We start from the raw sequence: 19,056 nt of genomic DNA on the forward strand, positions 1-19,056 counted from the left end.
AAATGCTAATCCCAGGGCAAGGATGTTTAGGGATGATTTATAGCTGAGAACATAAAGGTGTTTTTTATTTTTTTTATAATATAAAAATCTATATTTGCATTATCCTTATGAATTCCTAATTCCTTTAAAAAGACTGTCTAGGCTCAGGCATTTAATTGTGCACTGCTTTATGAAATATATTTCATTTTTGTCAGTTGTTGTTGCTTTTCAGATTTATTTTGTCAAGTTTGCTTATGTCTCAGTTTGTTTCATTTCTTCCCCAAGAGACTTCTGCTTTTGCAAGTGTCCCAAGTAAGGGATTTTAAAGAAATTACTTTCAGTAATAGAACTATAAATAAAGCACTGAATGTTTCCTTCAGACAAACTCTGGTAGAAGTTTGTCTATCATAAAAAACAATCAATGAAAAAGTCAGCCAAAAATTTGTTAGGAAAACCTAAACTGAAGTACTTGATAAGATAAAAGAATAATAAACAGAGAATCAAATATCAGTAGATGTCAGATTTTTTTTTTTCATTTTTCTTTAACAAACAAATATCCTGACTTCTACTGGCAGACTATTTTGATAGTGGAAAGGAAGAAAGATATAATAAGATGGACTCACATGCTGCACAATCTAAGGGAGAGCCCTTAATGGCTTGTTTATTTTCCAGGGTTGCACACTGCAACATTCCCAAGCATAAGCCTGTGCATTTGACAGATTCGAGTATGACCAGAGGCCTGAACCAGCAGCCTGTCATGTTCAACTATGCCAATTGCTTTGAATAGTAGTGTTACAGGAAAGAGTGGAGGCTGAGCAGCTCGTCAGCCTTAGGAGACTCCTAGACTTTGTCATGTTACAGACAGACCATGACTGACTTGTAGACATACCTTAATAAGAGGAAGGAGAAAGCAAACTTAATTTTTTTTAAAGAAAAAGCTTGAATAAGTGAATAAAAAAGCAAAGCGCCATTGGAGTCTGCCTGTTTGTCATAACAAGCAAGAATCTTGTGATGTTTTCTGCAAATACCTGTAACAGTCGTACTCTCTTTTCTGTACATGGGAGCAGCTGCCCATAGCTGCAGCTGGTCAACCCATGAGCAAGTCTATTCTCAGACTACTGTAACTGGCTTTGGACTTGGACTTGGGTTTGTGACTCTCTTCTTTTTACTCCTCCAGCATTAATTCCAGCAATGTTTTGGCTCGATGCCTAGGTTTCTGAGAATGAATCTGAGGCCGAAAGCTGGTGTGTGCTTAACCCAGTACATGGATCAGATCCTTCAGCAGGGAAAGAGAAGCAATACCAAGGGAGGGGAAGGTCACACGCAATGCTTGACTGTTGAATGTAGAGTACCCTCTAGCCACTTTGCTTTGGAACAGCATTTATGTGTTCTCTCCAATCTCGAGTTTTAATACAGTTATTAAAATTGAATCTTTAACTCATTAAATAACTATCACATTTTTAACAATCATCTGTATTTAAGTATCTCATAACCAGAAAATTAGAATGGAGTTACTTGAGTATTACATGAAGTTCTGTTAGAAGCAATGGCAACATTAGAGGTGACGACTGAAAATCAGAGCTTTGAACGAAGGATAAGAGAGCAAGCGTCTTTATCAAGTCAGAGAGTTAGCAAAAAGTGGAGGAATGTCAGAGGTCCTCTGACTGTTCTTTCTGGTTTTCCTGCTCCTTTGGGAAAAGTCACAAAACATACCAAGACGGTTGAAGAATTGCCTCGATGATACTGCTGCTCCTTTGTATTGTAGTGACTGAAGCAATATAGTCAAGAAAACGGAGCAGTGTGTTTTGCAGGGGTTTCTTCTGCACTGCTGCAATGGGAAAATGGTAGTCTCTGTTTCTTAGCAATTAAATACTTACATAAATGTTCCTCCTCTCATACTTGATCCAGTCTGTTATATTTTAGCACAATGGTCTTGATTATTACCCAATATAAGGTTAGCTATCCCTTTGCCCCGACTGTAGTCCTTCAAAACCATTTTAGGACATTTTGTGATTTATATTTATGCCAATAATCCTGTACCTTTCCTGTGAATTAAAAATGTAGTAGATAAGGAAAAAGGGGGGTAGATATGGAAATAAAGACCTTTTATAAGGGAAAAAGCTGTAGATATTATAAACATTGATTAGTTGTAGAAGATCTGTGGTCGGTAGTAGTACATATTGTACGTGTTGGGGATTTTAAGAGGTAAGTTTACTCTAGAGTTTTCAGCCTGCCATAGCATATTCTTGCTATTGCAATACCCTCTGCCCTTTAATTTCCGCTGCCTCTGATAATTTTATGTGGTCTGTCAGAGAGCAAAGATTATCTGAATTTTAGGTTAAATGGGAGAGACCAGGGCAATTTCAGGTGAAAAGTAAGTACACAAAGTATTTGAATAATGTAAAGACAGCATACTTTCTCTGCTAGAACTGCACAGGAGGATTTTTGCTGCATGCCCTGTGCTGCTGTCTGTAGTGCCTTTATCTCAGCTGTATGTGTCTAGAGTAGAGACATTGCAGCGAGTCGATTCTCCAAACTCTCTGCTCCCTGCTAATGTCTAGAGCTCTGACCTTTGTAGGTAACATCCATCCCTTTTTCATGCAGGATTTGAGATTTGTGTCCCTCTTCACTGCAATCCATCATATTTCTACGATCTCTTGCTGTCTGGTCTTTTGATGTCTTTCTTGCATCCTAATTCTGTCTGCAACATTGCAGATGAGCCTTTTCATTCTTAATTCTCCTAGCAGATGGTAAAAAGGACTATAGTCCTTTCTGTTCTCTTTCCAGCAGAACTGCAGGCTTTATGCCTATCTATTACAGGGTTTTTTCATCTTCTTCACATGTAGAAACTGCATTGAAAAAACAGTGTGCATGCATTGTTTCTTTTTTTCTTGTAATTTTAGATTCACTTCCCCACTTCATAGCTCACCTAGGGTTGAGTTTTTTTGAGTGGTAACAATAAGTATCAAACGTGCTTTTCGTATTACTAAACTTAATTAAAAATTCACACAGTTGCAAGGATAAGTTGCACTTAAAATGTGTCTAGTTTGCAGCCCCAATGTAATCATCATTTTGGAGAGATGTTTAAACTGGCTCTGAGATGAGGTGTCCTATGCAGCAAAGTGAGCTGCCTGGAGGGACCCTGCCACTAGTGTCTGGCAGATAACCATGGCTCCAGCAGGATGCAGTGAGCCTGGCACAAATGCTCTAGCAGATAGACAAGGTTCCTCAAGTGCCAAAGTCTCCTTCTCCTACTGTCTGTGTCTGCTGCTACCATTCCTCAAGCACACGAACACAGCCATGGTGGGCTGGGGAGGACCAGCCAGAGGGCTTTTGTCACCATCATTCACCACTTGTTATTTGGTCCCATCACAAAATCCTCTTTCTGCCCCTTGATGGCGACTGCAGCACGCTCCCCAGTCACCTAGAATCCCTGAGAAACAGCCAGAAACAAATTCCTTAAACATTTGATAGATCCTGACATATTAGGGGAGTTAATCCACTCAGGCAGTTATTTATGTGCCTACAGGGAGATCAGGTGTTGTTTTTCTCCTGCTGAAGATGCTCAGAGGCTGAAATGGGTCCCCTTCTTAAAACCTACAATCCACACCATGCTGACAAGCTGTGTCAAGAGTGTCTTGAACTCATGAGCACCATTTTTCTCTTTCAGTCAACCTGTCAATAATAGTAATTTCGGTACCTTCATCCATTGGAAGGAGAGAACTCATAGTGAGGTACATTAGTGCTGCCACCTTTTCAGCTGAGTGGGGTGCTTTTGATGTGCTATTTCTCTGAACTTTGAGCTAAAAACAGCCAAGGGAAATAGTCTGTTATCTAGAAGAAGGACTACAATTTTCTAAATGCTTTGGGTTCTTCTGTTTTGAAGGAAATTGTTTATAAAACAGAATGCAGAAATGTCTTCAGGAAACATCTGTCACTGTACTAGGAAGAATACTGAAAAGTTTAGGATGCATAAAAATTAGTTATTGTTGTTGGTTACATATCTTTAGAGATTTGATCCAAATTTGCCATTTATTTTAAAGGAATTTCTCATATTTTGGCTCTGGTTTTGCATTAAATTATGAGTGAAATGTTTTTTTAATTTATCACAAGAGAAAATGTATGATGTTTGATTTAAGAAAAAAGAAAATATCTTTTTAAAATTTTGTTTAAAGCATCCATTTTACATTATCTTTTATTATTTTCTTATCTATGTTTTTTCATATGACTAGCATATGGTATAATATTTCATTGAAGGTGCTTCAATTTAGAAAAAGGTAGTTCTGTTCAGTATTAAGTAGAGCTCTCCATAATGATTTGAAATATCAAATGAAATAAATTGAAACATCTGAAAACTAAGATATAAAAAGAATATTTGCAGTGTCCTATTACACCCGTTTTCTCAGTGCAAAAAAAGTGTTATTTCTGATTTTAATATGACAACGTAAGTATAGATTGACTGAAATTTATAAATTAGTTTCTAAGTTATTCCATTTTTTGAGCAAATCATGATTTTTTTAAAATATTGTGAGATGTTTCAGTTTCTGTCAAAAAATCAATATATTGTCAAATATGTTTTCATTGAAAATTTCCTGCTAGCTTTAAATCCACATAGCTGCATGATGTTTTGCCCTGTCATAGTCCAGAAACCTGACCAATTTATCTGGCCTGCAACTCACTCCTACAACCCTCTGTTCTCCAGACTCCTAAAAATTAGATGAGGATTAGGTTGGAACCTGAAGTAATAGTTCCATAAACGACCTCCTATCCTCATTGGCAAGATGATAAGCACAGGGACTCCTCAAGAGATTATGGGTACCACTGGTGTAAGGAATAACAAATATATATGTTTGGAAACTTTTGGTGATAGAACCGATCTGATTTGTGATCTCTAAGCAGAATCAAAATATTATGACTCAATGATTATTGTTAATGACCATGTGAAAAGTGGCAATTTAACATAAGGTGCAACTGAATAGCATTTAGAATTGCTAAAAAAGCCTGGTACAAGTCACAATTAAACATAACATTAAACTCTTCAAACAGAATTTGTCTAAAACTAGCCAATGTCAATAATCTAAATGCCCAAATAGCTCTTTAAAGCAGAATAAGAAAATCTTCAACATCAGGGGAATTGAAAAAATACCAAATAAATGTTAGGATGACTAAACCTCTGCAAATAAGTTTGGTTTTGAAATCTGTGTTTTCTAAACTCAGCATCCTGACCTTCATGGGGGAAAAGGCTAGAAGGAATTAAAAATCAGGAAAAACCTCGAAATCTCAAACCTGAATAAAAAAGCTCCATGAACTTATTTATTAAAAAAGCGAATAAAGATATGCCTAAGATGGATGAACCTTTTTTTCTTTTTAAGCAGTCTGATTTTCTGTAGAGAATCATGTATGTCTGATATATTTAATCTATATTGCACATTTCCTCTCAGAGAGACTTCTGCTTTGCCTCTGTCTTGATATGGCTGTGTATTTGCGTGAGAGTTACAAACTAATTTTTTGAGTCTTTTTGTTTGCTGCAAAGTTTGATTAAAATCAGCCAGCAGTTTTGCCCACGCAGCAGTGACGAGCAAGGGCCTGCAGACCAGATGTGCAGAGAGCATGAGCATTGAAGCTTTCATTCCTTACAAAATTATGCTAAAAATCAGGTCATGCGCAGGAGGAAGTCCCTTCCTACTTTCTACTAAGGCAGTAACCTGGGTCTTTACTCAGCAAAATCTGGGCAACAAGCAACAAGTGTAAGTGACAGTCCTGGCAAAAAAAAAAAAACAAGCAGGAGAAGAAACAGCTTTGTGTTCTGCTTAACTTGTCCTTTGTCAGACAGGTTGTTGCTGTGATGCTCACTGCAAGCAAATAATCCTATTAGGCTTCAGATATTAGGCTTACCCTGTTATCTGAAAATATTTATGTGGATCAAGCTCCCAAAGAGATTCAAGGATGATTTTTTTTTATTAAGAACCCCTTTAGACATCAAACTAGCAGCTTTTCCCACAGTCGCAACCTGTTGCCAAACTCAACAAACCAGCACCTTGTCTTGAGAACTGCAGGGAAAAAGCACATTGAACAAGGATATGTAGGAGGAAGCCCATTGCTTCCAGTTGCTTCCCAGAAAACAATTCATCCCATGCTTTCAGAAGGGCTGTGTTTCTGACTGCTCATGCACAGTGTCCCGCTCCCAGGGTGCTCTCCCCGCTCCTTGGATGGCAGTGCAGGGTTGCGAGCTCTGGGGCCTTGTCATGCCAATGGGTAAGAAGGTTATCAGGGAGTGCTGCAATGGGGTGACAAGGACAGGAGGTGTCCAGCACTAAGTTGTTACTGTCAGCTTACAACTGTAAAGGATGATTTTTTTTAAAAAAAAAGTGTGAAATTACAAATTAAATATAACAATTTTGTTTTAGCGTCTGCCTGCCATGTCTTTCCATCCTCAGCAAAGGACAATGTGGGGTAACAAATGCCTCTCACAAGTCGAAACCAACTTCAAACCTTGCTTTACCCAGACAGCAAAGCTGCATAAAACTGCTGGGTTTAGTCTTACTATTTCATGGAGATTCATGACCAGAATGAACAGAGATTTCTTCTCGTCTTTCTGCTAAGTTATGTACATTTTTTTCTTCAGATTGAATTTAATCGGTTACAAGCAGGAAAAACAAATCCCTGCTTCTGCACATAGCAAAAATAGGACAGATATTTCTAGCAACAAATATCCTTAAATGTGAGAGACTATGCACAGCAGAGGAGGTTACCAATCAGGACTTTGACATCAGGCAAATAATTAGTGGGAAAAGTTCTCTGAACAAAGATCAGGAAGATCTGTTTGATTTCTTCGTATACTGTAAAGACAAGGTTGATTAAAGAGCTTTGGGTTTTCAGTACCTCCCTTCCAGCTGAAGCACTGACTGGCAGTTTGTAAGGGTGACGGCAAATTCTGCTTATCACAGGGTGTTTAAGGTGCTGGTTTCAATATGATTTTCCTGCAAATACAAATGTGGATCCCATGAGATGTTTCTTTATGCTTGTGGGATCTCATTTCTCTTCACTTTTGGTGATGTGAATTGGCAATATACAAAGTGAAGAAGGATATTTTTACTTCTTAAAGTTGTGAGATAATAAGGAATAGCATTTTATATTGCTTTTGTAACTTCTGAAGAACTGTATAGGCACTGTAATTTGTTTATTTATGTCCATTGAATATATGTTAATTAACTTGTCTGAATCTGCATTTGAAAAACTTAAACATCTCTTGGATCCAGAGCATTAAAAACAACAAACAGCAGTGGGAAGATAATTCCATCATCAAAAGATTTTCTCCCCTGGTTTGTTATGATATTGCCAACAGTTCTTGATGGAATTGCTTCCTTACATCTTGCTTCATCCCTTATATTACTATTTTCCATAGACTGTTTGAAATGTAATTAAAAAATGGATGCTGTTTATTTGCCTCATGCAAAAAAAATAAGTGTACATTCCAGGAACAATTTTTTTTTCTAATTGGATATTTGTTTTATTCAAGTAACACTTGCCTAAATTCCATTTTGCAAAGTTCCTTCTTCTGATTGTTGATACGTTCTGTTATGAATTTAGAGCTACTTAATGACTTTCTGCTGTCCCTATCATGTCAGATTAAGTGTTGTATTCAGAAATAAGTGGAAACCAGAAGGGGTTCTGGCAAAGACTTATTCAGATCCTGAGGTGTGGGTATGCAGGTTTTGCAAGGTATGTATAATTATCACAAGAAATGTAAATCTTCCATCAATTCATTTTTTTTTCCTGCAGGCTCTAAAACGAAATTATTTCTTAAAGCACTTATTAAATGCTTAGAAGAAGAAATGTGGAAATACATTGACCTTGCAAAAATGCATTTTGCTTTAATTGTGCTCTTGGGCTAGAAGTAATTTCTGTAGTAGGATGTAATTTTCTAATTGGATCTTCTTATAAAAAAAATTTCAAACATGAAATAAAAAATCCTCCCAAAGTGATACTGAATGAAAGCAGATGCATAAATACATTGCTATTCTTTTTAACTGTAAACAGTTGTCCTTAGAATATGCTGAATGCATCCATTTTGAAATGTACATGACATGATTTTCTATCCGTGACCTCAAAGTAATTCAAGATTAACGCTTCAGTGGTTGCCTTGTTTGGGTATGACAGGTAAAGCATTACACTTGCTGAGGAAAAGATGGTGAAGTATGAGTCCAACTGGCTATGTTTTCATTTAGCTATGAGGATAGAATAGCTATAACAAAATTTATTGCCCCTGCCAGTTTCTGGTTTGATTCAGGGCCTGGGCTTTTGCTCTCACAGTCTGTGGATTGAAACAAAGTATTGTTTTTATGAACTCTGTGCCATCTTGAATCTGTCTGTGAAGGGTCAGTGTAGCTGTTTCATGAATAATGAGCAGCTGAGCTCGCAGTAAAAGATTTAAAATGGATTAATTCATGATGAATTGAACTTTGAAGGAGAAAGTTTGCCTGCTGATATATTGGCATGCTAGTGAGGAGTTGCTTTGAGTAAAACAGTCCAATTATTTTCTTATCTTTTCTTCTTAATGAGCTAAGAGATCATTTCAAAAGTCAATTAGGGAAGTAGCTATAAAGTCTTTATTTTAGGCTAAATCTTACCTTACTCTCCTGAAACATGTCCTGAAATGTGAGTGTCAGAGAGGGTGGTTCATGGCAGCAGCCTGGACTGTGTGTTAATATTCACTTTACTGGGGTGCTCTAAAGAAGCAATGTCCACCTCCATGGGGTGTGTTGTGGAGGCCGATTTATGCATTGTGTTCCCTTTTTTATGGATTTTACGTGTGTGGGACTAGCTTAAGACATACTGATGGTCAACGAGTTCTGTCTTCCTCTTGCAGGGTTTAACTTGTATGAGTAGAGTGGGAAAGGTGTACTAAGTTCAAGCTTTCTACTGTGGGCATCTAGTTTAAGTCCTCTACACTGCTGATATCCCTCCAGTCTTTCCTGCTTACCTTTTGGATGCACCTGCCTTTGTCTGCTGACTACCTAGGAGATTAAATGCTCACTTTTGACTCCCTAAGTCACATTTAATGTAGACACCTTGAGCACAGATCGTCTTACACTCCAGGTAGCCACTTACTTCACAGATGTCTAAATTTTGAGATTTTGCTTTTTTAGGCACTATTGGCTAATTTAAATAACTATCCAGTATAACTGAGGGTATCTCAGTCCTAGCCACTGCAGTAGACTAGTGTACTTGCAACTCATTTGGCAAACATGGAAGTAGACTATACTAACCAAAGCAATTGCTTGTGTTTCATTTCTTATAACTCTACTGTTTCAATGAACAATTGTGTAGAGACATCCAGAGGCTCTAAGAGAGAGACAATGGAGACCTGCATTGTTTGAGGATTCAGCCACATAAATCAGCCAACTGTGTGCAGCCAAAGGAAGAGGATAACACCTCACAGCTCATCTTTGATCTGCTCTTAGTATGGATTTGTTGATCCTCAAACATACACTCAGGAGTTAAGTTTCCTTTTAGCCCTGAGTCTTACTCTTTGTTCATGATCTCAGTTACCTGATTTGTCCTCTAAGACCATTCCCTGCAGCTGCAGAAATACACTTGAGCACTGCCCTGTATGTACCCACTGTGTAAGTACCCACCACCCCTGTACATACCACTATGGTAGTGAACAATTTAGACGTGTTTAAAAGTGTTTTCATGTTTTGAAAGCTCAGAGTTTCTATAAAAAGCAAGTAAAGGTTGTTTTGCTAAATGTGTTTGTCCAGGTTCCCTGAATCCCAAGTCCATACACAAGTCCCTGAGAATATGTGAGTTCCACTGGCACTAGCAAGAATGTGACTAAGGGTTTCTCATTCCTAGTAAGAGATGCAAGGATCTTAGGTCTACTACTGTGGTCTAAAGATTCATGTGCAGTACAAAGCATATGACAAATAAAGTGCTGGTTTTCATTCAGAGCTACAAACCTCCCTAGACAGAACAGTTATTCTGATTAAATGAATGCTTTAAGAGGAAAAGTTTTGGGTTTGTTTTCTAGAGATGTATTCTGCAAGCTGTAGTTCCTGCTTCTGCTTGCAAAAATCGGTAATGAACCAAAGAAAAAAATGCCACCAACTTGTCAAACTGTGCCAAGGGCTGGATGCATTGAAGCAAACATACTTTTCCAGCAGACTCGATAGCACATTGTTTGGGGTCATGTCACCTTCATATGTCTGATGATCTGCTTGTGAAAAGCTTTTTCATTTGCATACTTAGGCCACTTTGGCTGGAGGCGCTCTCAAAAATTAATGAAGTACGCCAATGTTGAAACAAATTCCAGGCATTGACCCAGCTTATCAGTATGGTGGACTTCACTGAGCTGGCAAGTTTAAGGGCTTATAGGAAAATGATGAAAACAGAAACAGGAAGGGTGGAAAGAACAATCAGTGTGGTTGGGCGCTCTGCCGTGTCTTGTCTGCAATTAGAGACTGCTTTGATTTTCTGAAACAAGTACTGTGAAAGGAGAATTTTTTAGGTATCCAATGAGCTAACACTGATTGTTAGTACCACTTCCTCTTGCCATGTACCTTCAGCATTCGTTGCTCTCTCAATGCAGTGCATTTTGTATTTTCAGCCATCATGCAAAACATCTAGAAAAATTTCTTGTATATTTCTGCAGGTCTTCGTTATGTACAATATGATCAAGTATTGTCTGGCTTGTTTCATTGCATCTTGCCCTAGACCTCTGTTGTTTGCCCACCTACTGTGTGAAATAATCTCTTACCCCATATAGAATATTCCTTATTTGGTTCATATACTTCAGCATGCAAACTCAGAATTAGATCTTTTTTCAAGCATTGAATACTTGTGGAAAGCAAACACAAAAGTGTCATGAGTGCAGCTGAGTGCAATTTATCTTTCCATTTGGGGGAATACTTGTGGGAATACATTTATAATCTTCGTTCAGCTCTACATACCGATGTTAAGCACCAAGTATTTTGACTTCAGACACCTTGCTATTTCTAGAACAACTATGCAGTAGAAAAGTCAATGAGAGGATTATTATGGAGAGATCTTTTCAGTACTGCACACTAATGAAAATGAGACAAAGAGTCATAGTGGAGACTAGCCAGTTCTGTAGATAGCAAGTTGTGGATTCCTCAGCTTCATGGAGTATTTGATATGATCAAGCAGTTGGAACTTTGCTTGAAGCATTTGGAGCAATTTGTGGAGCATTGGGATATGTACAATGTTCACAGCCACCTTCAACAATTAGAGACAATGTGGAAGTGATTGTCTTCTCCCGCAGAAGTGTTATTTCTTGCATGAAAATGGGCAAGAACTGTTCAGATTTGAAAGATGCAGGCTAGAATTAGAGGATGAGTTTTAGCTAGTGCAGATAACCTCATAGGTTATCTACACAGATCCTCTGAGTAGAAAGAATATTGGTAATGTTACTATGAAGAGCCTGTGAAAACACAAAGAGCGTGAGGCATGTTTCTGGATGAAGATTGTAATACAGTGGCCGTAAATCTATCTGGAGGTGGAAGGAAATCCACCCCTCAGTGCCTATCACATGGTCGGGCACACTTTTTCTAGCTCCCAAGGTGAAGGGGCATTTCTACTGCACTACAGCTTCTCTGTTCAGATTCATCCCTGTGTATGACTGAAGTGGTGGAATAATTATCAAAATTATAAAGTTGATAAAGCTGAATGTTATTCACGCTGTGTCAAAAGAACTTAATGTGGTTGTAAAAACATTCAGAAGTAACAAAAGGGTTGCCTGTGTAACCTTAATTCACATTTCTTTTGCACATGCATTTTCAGGCAATCGTGGTTTGGTCAACAGCTTCACCCAGCATCTAGAATCCTTATTTATATATAACGTGTAGATTGAGGGTATTCAATTTTAAAGCAGCTATTTGGCATTTTGTGTATTCCTTGTTATTCATCATGTGTGGCCCCTTGTTTTATTCATTATACACCATTTAAACATTTGTCTAAAGAGAAAGGGGCTCTTTTAAGGTGCTTTTTAGTGTAGTGTCTGAGTATCCACAGTTATCAGAGACTGTGTTTTCAAACTCATTTGTGCATGTATTGTGTCCATTTTACAGATGGAAAGCTGAGGTACAGCAGTAGTAAGGCCAAAAATAGCTGCTGGGTTTTGACATGCAGTTTGAGTTGCTGAATTTTAAGATACCCCTGCAGCAAACTATAGGTTCAAAGCACACGTTTGCATGCATTACATCTTTGCAAGTCAGATGCTAAACTTTAAAGAAAATTAGAAGCTCTCTATTGGTGTCTGGCTTGTTAAAAGTGTTGGTTAAAGCAGTCACCTAATATCTTGCAGATTGCAGGGAGTCTGGTACACCAGGGGCTTCAATCATGCTTCATATAGTCCCTTTTGTTACAGAAGGCTTTCAACTTCTTTTTCTTTGAAAAATGACAGAAAGCAGCTTGCCTAAATGCAAAATTCAGATTGATCACTAGAGCAGATCTCTTCTAAGCACTAAATTAATTAAGCATTTCTAGAGAAAAAAATAATATGTAGTTGTGTTATCAAAAACTGTGTTATTACATACATTCACAGTAAGAGTAGTGACTGCTGGGCTGTTTGCTTGATCTGTTTGCTGATTTGAACCCAGAACTAGGCAGCACACAGAATGCTGAGCTGGGCTGTTGGGTAGGGAGGAAACTTCGTCTATTTAGCTGGGAAAAAAGCTAAGAAGACTCTGCCAGGCATATGCAAGAAGCAATTTTGAAGAGATTTATAAATTATCCAGATTTGAGAGGATTTCTTTTAGAAACAGCAAAATGTACATCCTTAATGTGAAGATTATGGCTTGCTAAATTTCAAGGTTCTACTCTAATTCATCTTGGGATCCAGGGGTTTCTCAAAGAAAAGATTGCCAGAACTTGTCAAAACAAGGCATTTTTCTCTTAACCTCAGTCTCCTGGATAGCTGAACTGCATTTGCTGACATTTTCTTGTAAAGAAATCGACCTGAGGCTGACGCCCAACAAGAAAAAGAAGCAGATTTTGCCAATGTTATAAACAGCCAAAATGTGGTTTTAAAAAGGGGTGTCAGGCATTAGTAAGCAGCAGTAGTAACCTGACCTGTCATAAACTCTGTAGGCTGTATGAAAAAGAGAAAAGTAAATGAAAGATAAAATGAAAATGAAAGATGAAACTTAGCCAGAATATTAAAAGCCTATATTAAGTCCCTCAGGTACAGTTTGACAATGAACATTATTTTGATGTGGGGTAGGAGGAACAAGAACAAAAATTACAGTAAGAATTTGCTGCAGACTCCCAAGAATGGGTTTTCAATCTCAATGTGATGCACATCTAAGTTTAACAGATTTGTTTGTCATACATTTGCTAGTTTAAGGGAGAAATGAATATGAATCACCAAGAATTCTTTCCAAATTATAAATAAGGCATCTTCATCATCCAAAAATTATATTAGCTCATCTGATATAGCAACTATACTATCTAGCCATAGAGGAAGAGGGCTGAAAAGGTGGAAACAGTAAGTGCTGAAAGATAACTTGTTCATGCAGCTAAATCTTTTAAAACTACTCTGGACAATGCACTAAAATAAGCACAGAACAACAATCTTCATTGCCAAAAGGGTGGCTGATATGGTCTGTTTTGTTGGTTTTCCATTTTTACTATGTATTTTCAAAAGGGTGGTACAAAACATGTCAGTAAGAATCAGTTTTGCTAATAGTCCTTAGAAAAATGCCACACAGGGAAGAAAGAGGTTTTGCATATGCCTGGTTTTTAGAAGCATAGTGAATATTAGCAGAAGCATTGGGGTATGAAAGCCCCCAAATTTAGAAAACATATTGAGCACCTAACATAAGAGAAAAAAAATCCAGACAAATATAGTGACGACTCTGAAAGGTCAGTAGTGGAGGTGTCAAAATGGTCTTCTATATATCTAACAAGATGGCCATGAGCATTCCCAGAACCTACTAATAATCCACTGGTGAGTGAGGTGTGATGAGTGTGAAACACCACAGAGAAGCCATAATAGAAAGGAAACATGGTCATAGTCATTTTTGCCTGAAAACTTCAGCTCTAGAGAACATGTTTATATTTTGTGAATCAGCTGAACTATTTCAGAATTTAGAAAACGTGAATCTTCTTACTGAGGAAAATAATCACGAAATGAAGCACCAAAAATTAAAATAGAATAAAATAACAAACAAACATGGAGAAACAGAATTAAATGTTGATCTTTGTCCTCAGGGTCTTAAGGTAGACTTAGGAAACTGATGGTCAAGTATTAATTGACACGAATGTCATACATTAAAAATTTGTGTTGCTTGTGAAAGTACCCAATATATCTCATTTTGGATATGGTTTATGATTTTCTTTTCCTTTTTTAAAGTATCTTTTAATGAGAACTCATTATCTTTTCTAAAGCCTAACACATTTAATATTATTTATGTTTTTATCCATCTTTAAGGTTATCAGTCTTAACACTATTATACAAGGTACATTCCCATGTGGTACATAGCATTTGAATAATGGCTTTTAGCATCAGTGAAATTCCATATCACATTTGACAGTGAAAAATACAGAAAGTATAAATGACTAGTTGTCCTGGTTTGGCCCAAACCAGGCCAATTAGTCTTAGAGAAACCAAGGTCACTGCTAAATTCCTCACTGCTTATGAGTGAAGAGCCGAAGGGGGGTCGCACCTGCAGGGAGGAGCAGACAGAGCAGGTGGCCTAGAATTGACCAACGAGATATTCCATCCCATACACGTCATTCTCACTTTCCTATTTATCACTAACCCACTGCCTCCTGGAGGTGGGGCCCAGGAGGGAGGGGCCCTCCTGTCTCCCACTGATTGGTACCAGTTTTGCCAGTTCTCCAGTTAAAAGCCTGCAGGTGTGATGGCAGGGGGAGCTATTACATTTTCCCCTCTGCCCGTGCTGGGGGGAGCAACTCTGCCTGAGGAGGATTTCCAAGCTCTTGATCTTGGTTTTGTATATATTTGATTATTTCTATTATTCTTATTATACTCTTTTTCATTATTATAGTTTATTAAAACTGTTTTAACTTTCCAACCCATAAGTCTCTCTCCCTTTCCCTTAGGGTGGGGGGGGAGAGGGTTAACAGAGAGTGTCTGCCACTGGGTTAATAGCCAGCCCAGCTTTAAACCGTGACACTAGTGCTTCAGAGATGATTCTTAGATTAATCTATTTTAATCGCTTAGATATTAAATTGTCTTATTAAATCACTTATGTGTATATTACCTGGAGATGTTGCAGATGTGTTTGTAGTCATTGTACTCAACAGTGGGAAGTGCAGCAGTGTAATAAACTCTTGCCCTCTGAAATATGTTTATCTTGTCACTGAGCTGGCTTACTAATGCGATTTTCTACCTTTCGCAAAACAAAGGTAATGCTTGCTGCAGTTGCTATGATACAAGACTAGTGCACTGACCTTTCTGGTGCATCAGCACACATCTGGTACCATGCAGTTCACTGTCACTGTTATGACTTTCTAAAGCCTTCCATGAACAAGTGGACAAGTGAATTTAATCTCCTGAAACACCAAGTGTAGAATAAGGATTCACAGATATTTTCCTTGTTTGCTCTGAATGACTAGTAGCAATAGTATTCAGCTTTAACTCAACTGTGGTGTTGAATTTTAGATTGTTTGTAAAAGGCAGCTCATGACGTAGGCTACAGCAAAACAAGAATATTATGTACTTTCTCTTGTGTTTTGAACTTTACCAGCATGCATAAATATGCCACCTGGCTTTATCTCTCCAGAAGTTATGTCTCTAGAATAGGCTTTATCAACCCTTTCCTCTCTAGGAGAGGGAAAGACATAAAGAGGCACCTTCAGTGGACAGTTTAGCCCACAAACCTGAGACATTTAAAGCCAGGATGAATTGCCTCCTAGAGGAGCCTACTTCTTTGCTCTGGTTAGAGAGGGCACCTAGACAGACAGCTTAAATGAGATACCTAACTTTTATACAGCTGAAACTACAGGAGATTAATGCCACTACAAGTGATAAGATGAATATTTTTCAAACTCTGTGGCCTGGGAATAATTCAAAACAAGATTAACAGATGGAAATACAGCAAAATTAGGAGTATACTGCTGTATATGGCAATAAGCTAAGAGTCATAATGTAACACCATGGAGAAGCAATTGTGTAGAGAAAGGCCTGAGAAACACAGATCAACTTCCCTTCCGTGCAAAAGCAAGGCTTTTGGGAGAGTAGGTAAATGACATTTCTGTAAGAGTAGCCTTTCTCTCATTTGCATGCTCTGCCTCAATCTCCCGAAGCAGAAGTGTTGACAGCCTGTATTTCTTGAGAGATTTATAACATGTTCTCTGTCAACTCTGGTGACTGTGTTGTCAGGGAATCCTATTTTGATGACATTGCGCCCACTAGACAAAGGCTGAAGACAAGAAAAGAAAACTTTTGGAAATACTGGCTTCCTGATGACAGTTGATTAGGCTGTAGAAGAGATACTCTGTTTATTTTTCTGTAGCCTGGAAATCCATCAGGTGTTCTCCAAGCTATTAATAATGCTTTGGCTAGCAGTACCAGGTAGGCTTAATGGATTTCTCTGCCAGTGTACTGAATGTGATTGCAATGAAGCATGAAAAAAACTGTTTTAATGACTTCACTAGCGCTTGCTTAGACCTGATGTTAATTTTTTAAAAGGCACGTGGCTCTTTCATTAATTGAACAAGCAACCACTTGAAAGTGAGTGAATAATTAATTTAAAAGCCTGAAAACTAATATTCATTATGCATTAGGAAATATTACTGAAAATTTTCTGATAAACCTCTTGAAAAATAAGTAATCACATCTATTGATTTTGAGATGCTTTGCGCCTATTGACACACAGTGTGTAAAGTGGATGTGGTCCTTTCTCTGCAGCTGGGATGACAGCAGCTCAGTTAGTAGTGGCCTCAGTGACACTCTTGACAACCTCAGCACGGATGATTTGAATACCACCTCATCTGTCAGCTCTTACTCCAATATAACTGCCTCTTCAAGGAAGAACACTCATGTCCAGGTGAGTAGCTTTTCATTTCCATTTCTTACAACACCCCACAAGTGTGCAGGATAACAAAGAAAAAAGTTTAGTATCAATGCCTCTAAAACAAATGAAGTATTCATATTTTACAAACTCCTGTATCACACTTATGTGCAAAAGGCCCGTGGACCCCACTGACCCAACCCTGACCCGTGGGCTGACGCTCCCAGGGAACATCCCACTGCTGAAGGTGCCAGCTGGCGAGACCCTGGGGGAGCCCCCACTGGTCCCAGCCCCTGGAAGCCCCCAACCCCTGCTGTACCCTAACACAAAAAAAACACAATATGACTGGACCTGTGATGAGCGGATTTCTACTCACTTCATCTCATTTAGAATATCTTTTTCAACAGACAGCACGATTTAAAATAAGATAGTTTTTGTCCTTCATGAGCTGACATATATCAAGGAAGAAATAAGCAGGCTGTACTGTCCTTCTCGTGTTCTCTCCACTGAGAGAAAGGAGGCTGAATGGGGGAGCCTGCAGGTGGCAGAGCTTCTTTTCTTCCCAGTTAGGTCCAGGAATTAAAGTGTCCCATGGGCCCACAAGCTGACCATGCACAGTGTCAAAATAGAATTCTGAGCAGGGTACAGTCACAAGCTACATACGTATTAAGATGTGTGTGTGTGTGTGTAAAGCCCTTGTGCCAGGTATCCCAGTATTTCTTCCCAGCTCCCCTCAAAATTACAAGTGATGAAAAGGACAATACAGAATTCTTGCAGGACTCAGTTCCCCTCAAAAAAAAAGAAAGAAAAACAGAAGAGTTAGTCCCAGTAGAAAAGTATTATCTGCCATGTCATCTCCCGTTTACAAGCAAGGAACTTTAAGACTGAGCACTCAGCATAGGGGAAGAGTTGTTGCCTCCAGTGATTTGATGTCAAGTATTCAGGACATAAGACTGACACTCCCTTCCACTTAGACTCCTGCAGGCAGGCAGTGCCCGCAATTTGGAGATCTTTTTTGTAGATGTACGTTATGGCAGACTTTGTCAACAGGAGAAAAGCACATATTTGTCATTTCCTCCAGACAATGGGGAAATAAAGTTACTTTGGGAATGAAGATTACTTTAATCTGCAGCCGGACAGACTTCAGACCGATGTCGTACTCATGCAAAGATGCTCATATAGATGCCAGTATTCTTCAGCCCTTGCCATTGCCTTTCTCACTCCATTAGGGTCTCCCATGGTTGCTAACTGGAGATCAGCCTCTTCCCTTTCACATCAACAGTGATGGCCAGCTAGTCCTGGCTTACTTGTTCCACTGCATCATCATCATCATCATGCTTGGGAAATCTCAGGCTGACTATTTAACTCTTTGCAGGTTTTTCATTCAAGTGATCTCTTGTTCTAGCTACTCAATCAGATACTACTTGCAATTTGTTCAGTGACAGACACAGATGCAGCACATGTTCAAATGTTGCTTTCCTGCCAGAGTTGCTTTATATTCTGAGGGCTAGGAACAGACCTTTATCAGGTCTGCCTTTACCAGGCACATTAATCAGGATGCACTGTACTCCGTGCTAGCCTGCAATCTCAGCCAGAAGCTGAGATGAGCAGAATATATAAGTATTTTGCCAGCTGTTCTCCAGGTGTAAGACATACTCAGGCAACACAGAGATCCCTTTTGCAGTCTTTTGAAGTGATTAGAGCAGTGCAAGCTGGCTATAGCCTGAGGCAAAAATTGCATATTTTTTTGTTGTTTTCTTATTAAAAGAGGATTAACATCACTTTTCAGATCCCATAATGGTGGAGAGGCTTTTAGAAAGTATTATACTTGTCATTTATTGGAAATTATGCAGTTTGCTTTAAAAATATATAGCTATGTGTTTATAACCATTCATTTATGAGAGCATTTTTGGGAGCATTACATATGTTGTAATAATAACACTAATGAAACCTCTCTTCTGAAGGACCGTGCAATATTTGTGTAGATGTTTGACTGGGCTCTTTTCCTATCAATCCTTACCCAAAATCTGTGCTCGTGTCTCCAAAGCACATACGAAATTACAGAAGTGCAGAGAGC

At 38.5% G+C, this 19,056-nt stretch overlaps 1 protein-coding gene across 1 annotated transcript in view; it reads left to right on the forward strand.

Annotated features, from left to right (window-relative positions):
- NAV3 (neuron navigator 3) overlaps positions 1-19,056 on the forward strand; it is a 269,185-nt gene that overhangs the window by 183,486 nt on the left and 66,643 nt on the right. The window contains 1 exon segment of the mRNA XM_068400337.1: positions 16,877-17,009. Within this exon segment, the coding sequence (XP_068256438.1) occupies positions 16,877-17,009 (133 nt within the window).

This window comes from Nyctibius grandis, chromosome 5, assembly GCF_013368605.1.
Source record: "Nyctibius grandis isolate bNycGra1 chromosome 5, bNycGra1.pri, whole genome shotgun sequence".
Taxonomy (NCBI): domain Eukaryota; kingdom Metazoa; phylum Chordata; class Aves; order Nyctibiiformes; family Nyctibiidae; genus Nyctibius; species Nyctibius grandis.